Source organism: Maniola jurtina, chromosome 17, assembly GCF_905333055.1.
Source record: "Maniola jurtina chromosome 17, ilManJurt1.1, whole genome shotgun sequence".
Lineage (NCBI taxonomy): Eukaryota > Metazoa > Arthropoda > Insecta > Lepidoptera > Nymphalidae > Maniola > Maniola jurtina.
In genome coordinates this window covers 6,521,112-6,528,596 of record NC_060045.1, presented here as the reverse complement: position 1 = coordinate 6,528,596, position 7,485 = coordinate 6,521,112, and the positions used below count along the sequence as shown (strand labels likewise).

General features: G+C 31.7%; 1 protein-coding gene across 2 annotated transcripts; it reads right to left on the bottom strand.

Moving 5' to 3' along the window:
* Positions 1–4,855: 4,855 nt before the first annotated feature.
* LOC123873644 (serine/threonine-protein kinase pakE-like) lies at positions 4,856–7,205 on the bottom strand. 2 transcript variants are annotated; one of them, XM_045918599.1, is made up of 4 exons: positions 7,029–7,205; positions 6,202–6,957; positions 5,866–6,129; positions 4,856–5,322 (listed from the first exon to the last, which is right to left on the bottom strand). In XM_045918599.1, exons 1-4 carry the CDS (start codon positions 7,072–7,074, stop codon positions 5,123–5,125), a joined length of 1,266 nt encoding a protein of 421 aa, XP_045774555.1. In that variant the 5' UTR covers positions 7,075–7,205; the 3' UTR covers positions 4,856–5,122. The 2 variants fall into 2 exon arrangements, with proteins under 2 accessions (XP_045774555.1, XP_045774554.1); XM_045918598.1 differs by having other exon boundaries at positions 5,866–6,957.
* Positions 7,206–7,485: the final 280 nt, after the last annotated feature.

Below are 7,485 nucleotides of genomic sequence, written 5' to 3'. Positions count from 1 at the left end.
TCTGAAGGTTGGTACAATGTACCAACCTAACACAATATTTAATTTAACATAATAATATTATTAGTAACACATATCTATGGTTTACATATTGTTAGTTTGACAATAATAATTAATTACATAATAAATTGATGGTTTACATATTATTTCACATAATAACTATTGATAACTGTATATTAAATCCAGCGGTATCATGTCAACCCTAGTATAGTGACAGTATTTAATTTACAATTAATAATTAGTGACATGTCTTGATAATTAACATCATAATATTTTAGATATTCTCTTATTCTTTATTTTACATAATAACTATTGACTACTGTATGATAAATGTTAAATCCAGTAGTGTCATGTCAATCTTAGTATATTGACAGTATTTATTTTACAATAAATTAACTAGTGATATGTATTGATAATTTGCATCTTAATATTTTACATATTGTCATATTCCTAGATACCAAATTAAACTATGATGAATAATAAAAGACATTATAACAATATCATACTCTTGTTTGATGGCAGCACATTGGCAGTGAAACTGTCACGGAATAATAACGTTTCCGTTCAAAATATTAGACAAAATATTTAGTTCAGACTTCAAGTTTATGATTAAGTCAATTTTAGCATAATAAATATAGACATAAAATTATCTTGATCTGACACGGCCAGACTGACAAGTACTTCGCTCCCGAAGTACATAGGGAAAGATAAATTTTAGCATATAGAAATAAAAGTCATTCTGAGATGACATAGATAAATTTTAGCATAAATATAGACGTTACATATAAAGGGGCAGAGAAAGAAAAGAAAAAAAAATGCCTAGCTAAGAGCTACAAAAAAATATATCTGTAAGCTATATAAAAAAAATATATATCTGTGAGCTATATAAAAAAAATATCTGTAAGCTATATAAAAAAAAATATGTCTGTAAGCTAAAAAAGATCTATAAGCTAACAGCTAACCTATTAGTAACTGAGTAAAAGAACAAGCAGCCTAACAGTCCCTAACTGGCTGCTCCCCATAAAATTATGGGTCTTGTACTAGACTGTCGTCTAGTACATATTTCTGTACTAGCACCGTCCGAACAAGCCGTCTAACATTACTAAACCAGTTTTCCCCCTTTTTTTTTTTTGGTAATAGTAATGATTAGTGCCAGCAGCCCTAACTAACTGGCCTAACCGCTGCCTCCCCATAAATGGGTCTTGTACCATGGCCAAGTACTAGATCACAGTACTAGCACTTGTCCGCACAAGCCGTCTAACATTACTAAACCAATTTCTCTCTTTTTTTTTTTTGTGGTATTAGTAATGATTAGTGCCAGGCAGCCTAACTACCTAACCTACCTAACTGTTTGCCATCCCCATAATGGGTCTTGTACCATGGCCAAGTACTAGATCACAGTACTAGCACTTGTCCGCACAAGCCATCTAACATTACTAGACCAAAAATAAAAATATACAATGTAGCATTAGTACTAGTAATGATTAGCGCCAGGCAAACCTAACTACCTACCTAACTGTCTGCCATCCCCATAAATGGGTCTTGTACCATGGACAAGAACTAGATCACAGTACTAGCACTGATCCGCACAAGCCATCTAACATTACTAGACCAAAAATAAAAACAAATAATGTAGCATTAGTACTAGTAATGATTAGCGCCAGGCAGACCTAACTACCTACCTAACTGTTTGCCATCCCCATAAATGGGTCTTGTACCATGGCCAAGTACTAGATCACAGTACTAGCACTTGTCCGCACAAGCCATCTAACATTACTAGACTAAAAATAAAAATAAACAATGTACTCGTAGCATTAGTACTAGTAATGATTAGCGCCAGGCAAACCTAACTACCTACCTAACTGTCTGCCATCCCCATAAATGGGTCTTGTACCATGGACAAGAACTAGATCACAGTACTAGCACTGATCCGCACAAGCCATCTAACATTACTAGACCAAAAAAATTTAGTACTAGTAATGATTAGCGCCAGGCAGACCTAACTAACCTAACTTCTCTTGTCCCATTTGAGAATCCCAACTTTTGTCCCATACGGGAATTTTAATATTTGTCCCATTTCGGGAATATAAACACTTGTCCCATTCGGAATTTGTCCCATAATATTTTTCCCCATTGCGAATTTTTTTTTTTTTTTTTTTTCTTTCTCTCTTTTTTTTCTTTCTTTTTCTTTGTGTCATTTAGCATTTAGATTATTAGTATATTTATATATTGCTCGGCCATTCTGATAAGTACTTCGCTCTCGAAGTACATAGGAAAATAGAACATTGTATCCAGTGAAATTAAATCAACTGCGGTAGTAAAATACCGACATAAAAAAAATATATAGAATGATGTTATTCGTAACAAAGTACAACGTGTAAAAAGAAGTTATGTATAAATACGATTGTGTCAATAAAATTCAAAGATTCAATGTCAATGTTACTGCCATGAAAACTAAGATAGCTAGACGTCAGGCCGAAATTGGATTATTAAAGAATTTGTTTTATTTGTTGTTATAAAACATTGTGCCTATCTTTTGCTATGTGAATAAACATCGTCTTTATTTTCACATACAATAGTATGTGATTTCTCCCTTCCTTCCTCTCTCAAAACAACTCGAGAAAAACAAAATTATAAAATGTTATAATGTAGGTATTTCTAAAATAAAATGGATGTATTACTATTAGTAGGAAAACTTATTAAAATTAGGTATCTATATACTTGATTGGTTTGCTAAATATAGAAACAGTAAGGATATTTTATTAGTAAGATTAAAAATGAAACTATATTTAAGGACAATAATTATTTTTTTTAAAGCAAGTTGAAGAGAGACAAAAAAAAAAGAGAAAAGAGAGTAAAGATAAAATGGTTTTTTTTAATGCTTATGTTATGTACCTAACTCATTATTTTGGAAATTTTAAACTGAAGTAAATGGGTATGATATATTTTTGAAAGCAAATCTACTGTTTTGTTGTTATTTTTGTTTTGACAGAGTATTATAATTTTGTGATTATTTCACAGATACATTTTATATAAATCGTTCGGCCAATCTGACGCCCAACTAGCTTTGCTATTTATCTAAGTAAAATTATCTTGTCTTATTGACTAAAACTTTTGTAACCACCTTCACTAAAAAAAATAAACACTAGAACTTAGCTGTAGCATTGACTTTCACCAACGGAACGACGTTTAACCAACGGTGCCAAACTAGCACCAAGTGCCACTGACGAGAGGGTTGTCCATCGCTCTCTGGTCTGCAGATCACCAGCACCAAGTGCCGTTGACGACAGGCAGCAGCCTGTTGTTTCGAAGAGAGGCCGCATCCACGATTTCTGAAAGCATTTGAAAAAGTATTAGTATTTCGACAAGAACTTATCGTATCCCACTTCTGATGATAGATTTTGGGTTATAGAGTGGGCTTAAATGATGACTAATAAAAGTTACCATCTATCTTTTATTTAAACTTGTAGGTAGCTATGATTTTGTCAGGTAAAGCCTAAATGTTAAATCATTTAACAATTAAAATCAAGCAAAGCAACTACTGTATTATTTAGTAAAAGTAAGAATCCTAAACTGTTTTCTAAAATTAAATAAGTTAAAAACCTAATCTATACTTTCATTTCAATAGATAAAAGTAATTAATTACCAAAAGAGGGTAGGTAGTAAACACATAAGTAAAATAACCAAGAGTAATAATTAATCGTTTATTCAAAGATCTTTCATACTTTAATCTTTATAGATCTATCTGTGTTTTGTTGTATTGTTCAGCATAGATCTATTTATTTAAAGATGACTCTACCGCCCGTTTCGCAAAGGTGTTTAGTCGTGTAGAAGAAAGGGCAAAGAAACTCCACGACACACGTCTTTTTTAAAAACCATTACAACATACAATAAATAGGTAGTACATATTTGTTAATTATATTAATTATAATAAAATATAAGAATACTTAACTTTGGTATAGCCTGCCGCCCTTGTTTGCTCTGGCCTCAAGAACTTCAACGTTTGTACCAGACTGACTTTACTATTTGAATTATATCACAAGACTATCTTCGACTGAATTATAACACAAGAATGTCGTAGACTGAATTATTACACAAGAATGACCCCCTCCGTCGAGGTAAGGGTACTTTTATAAACTCTGCCATCGCAAACAAGGCGGGAATCCATTGTGACGTCCATCTTAATATTTATCTGAAGGTTGGTACAATGTACCAACCTAACACAATATTTAATTTAACATAATAATATTATTAGTAACACATATCTATGGTTTACATATTGTTAGTTTGACAATAATAATTAATTACATAATAAATTGATGGTTTACATATTATTTCACATAATAACTATTGATAACTGTATATTAAATCCAGCGGTATCATGTCAACCCTAGTATAGTGACAGTATTTAATTTACAATTAATAATTAGTGACATGTCTTGATAATTAACATCATAATATTTTAGATATTCTCTTATTCTTTATTTTACATAATAACTATTGACTACTGTATGATAAATGTTAAATCCAGTAGTGTCATGTCAATCTTAGTATATTGACAGTATTTATTTTACAATAAATTAACTAGTGATATGTATTGATAATTTGCATCTTAATATTTTACATATTGTCATATTCCTAGATACCAAATTAAACTATGATGAATAATAAAAGACATTATAACAATATCATACTCTTGTTTGATGGCAGCACATTGGCAGTGAAACTGTCACGGAATAATAACGTTTCCGTTCAAAATATTAGACAAAATATTTAGTTCAGACTTCAAGTTTATGATTAAGTCAATTTTAGCATAATAAATATAGACATAAAATTATCTTGATCTGACACACTCATGTCACTCGAAGATCTTTTATTATAACCTTACAAAAAATCACATCGATCCTATGCTCTGTTTCGAGGTGATTGAAGGACAAACCAATAAATCTAAAACAAGCATACTTTCGCACTTATAATAGTCGATACTGATACTTAGGTGATGGAATAGTTTGTTTTGATTGTATTTTAGATTAAAATTGGCACCATTCAAAATGTTAACATTATAGTATACAATAATTATTATAGTAGGACTTATGGGCAATATTTACCTACATTGACCAAGCATTCAATTAATAGCAACATTCAATAATATGAGCAAATGGGATATCAATAATATTAAAATGGTAATGTTCTGGATTTCGAAATGGTGTGCGCTGTTGCAGAGGTCATGGTGGCAGATGGTGCAAGCAGTGTATTTTGTGGAGTCGATAGCTAAAGAGTTTTGCTCGCAAGTTTTGCCACAGTCTCGTATAATGTAAGACAAACCTGTAAACCAAAAGAAAATTACGTTAATTTTTTGCAATCAAAGTTTTTAATCTAGATTGAAATAAGTTAGTCATTTTCTGTAACCTAGTCTACTTGTTCTATATTGGCACTGGCATTGAAATGAAAGCAATTGATAGCAGTAGTCAAGAGATACTTACTGTTTCCGTTTTGATAAGAACATTTTTTTTTCTACATCAATTTGATCATGAATTTATGCCTTACGTATTGCTTTTTGTCTTACATATTTTGCTGTTTTGTTTTTTCTGTGTTAGATAATGCCCACCCCAGGTCACTCTGATAGGCACCCACAATTTCGCTTGGATTTAGGCTTTTTGATAACCCCGTTTTAAAGAGTTTACTCTTTAGTTTACTGGGATAAAAAGTAGCCTATATCCTACAGGATGCAAGTTATCTCGGTACTTACTAAATTTAATCAAAATCGGTTAAGCGGATGCAAAGATAATAGACAGATGGACAGACAGACAGAAAGACACTTTGGAATTTATAATATTAGTATGGATATGGATTAACATAAGATTTTACCTCTATATTTATAAAGTTTTGTCAAGCAGGATGGGTGATCTGCACGACAATACTTTACAGAAGTTGTCCTGTCGGGTGCCCAACAAGAAAGGTCACTTATGCTGCTACAAGCATAGCACACTCGCGGATGATCTATCAGCATCACACGGGCTTTTCCCACATTTGAAATACCGAGTCCTTTTGTTGGTTCTTTTACTAATTGTATTTCGTTGCCGCTTCTTTCCAATATTTCATCACTGTCTCTATCGTAACAAGTACTTTTATCTATAAAATTATAATTATCGTGTCTTAATGGTACTGTGGTGTCTGTATTTCTGTTATGCAAGACGTTATCACCATAATTTGTCTGCTCAAACTTAGGAGTGATTGGTAATGGAGTATTATTATTCTCATTCATTATGGGAACTTTAAAAGGATCGTTTAGTATGGGTTGGTAATATGGGTTGGTTTCGAATCTTCTACCAGGTTCATCGAGTCGCATCGTGATTGGCCTGTGAACTATATCTGCTTCGGGATTAATTTCTTGACCCACGAACGAATTCATTACATCATTTGTAGGAGACATTCCATAATTATTGAAATCGTTTTTAATTGACAGAGAGTCAAATACTAACTCTTTTTTTATTGTTTCAATGCTGTTGTTTTTGTCGTGGCTTGATACTAAATGTTCGGTATGTAAAATCATTGATGGATCCGAGTTATTTATTTGTGTCTTCTGTAATTTCTTAGGGAAATCGGATTTAAAAGAGTTCTGGCTGTTGGTAGTTTGTGGCATTGGTTCTCTTAGATCATTATTATTTGAACTACTTTTATTTCTACGAAAAATAATCTTTTCACCTTGTCTTGGTAGGTCATTATTAAAGTTATTATGTTCTGCATTATTTGTTAAAATATTATGTAGTATGGAACCAATGTTTGCTACAGGGTCTAATTTAGTTACATTTGCATTATAAGTCTTAGGTTTTGTATCGTTTTCTCTTTGTTTTTCTTCATAAAACTTACCCTTAATAGAGTGAATCGTAGATGGTCCCAAGTTCATCAATTTTTCATCCATAAATGATCCTGGTTGTTTCGAAACTTCTTGAGCTTTACCTGAAATTAGTTGCTGTTACTTTATAATGCTGTCACCAAGAACCAACTTACCTGATATTAAGTACACTTACCGAGAAAAAAGACTACACAAAATATAATTAACACTTTTAATGTCATTTTTTGTATTGTAATGCAAATAAGTATTACTCGCAACTATAAGCCTCGTTCGATAAGTATATAAAACTAAATCATTTAGTATTCTTACAGTGGTCTGTAAATCGATATGAACCTATTGTAAATGCGCATGATGGAAAGATATCGAGGAAACAATAGACGTTCCACAAAAGTGGTTTTCATTGTTCCGAAGTGCTTTCTTTCAAGCATAGCTTGGGGTCTTATTTCGGATACAATGGCACTCTCCATTGATATAATTATTTATTGATTTTAATGTTATATTTATATCAAATACACAAAAATACCTGTACTGATTTTGAAATTAAAAAAAATTATGTCCACAAATAGGTAACGGTATATACCTAATTAGTTATAATAGAATTATTTAAGTATAGCTACCTAGTTGTTTATGAA

What these genes read in the sequence shown, in the direction of transcription:
- LOC123873644 (XM_045918598.1), bottom strand. Translation starts at nt 7,074, where the DNA reads ATGACATTAAAAGTGTTAATTATATTTTGTGTAGTCTTTTTTCTCG. An exon ending in TTGTGTAGTCTTTTTTCTCG is followed by an intron (nt 6,958 to 7,028) that starts GTAAGTGTACTT and finishes AACTAATTTCAG; the next exon opens with GTAAAGCTCAAGAAGTTTCG. An exon ending in AAAACTTTATAAATATAGAG is followed by an intron (nt 5,323 to 5,865) that starts GTAAAATCTTAT and finishes TTTGGTTTACAG; the next exon opens with GTTTGTCTTACATTATACGA.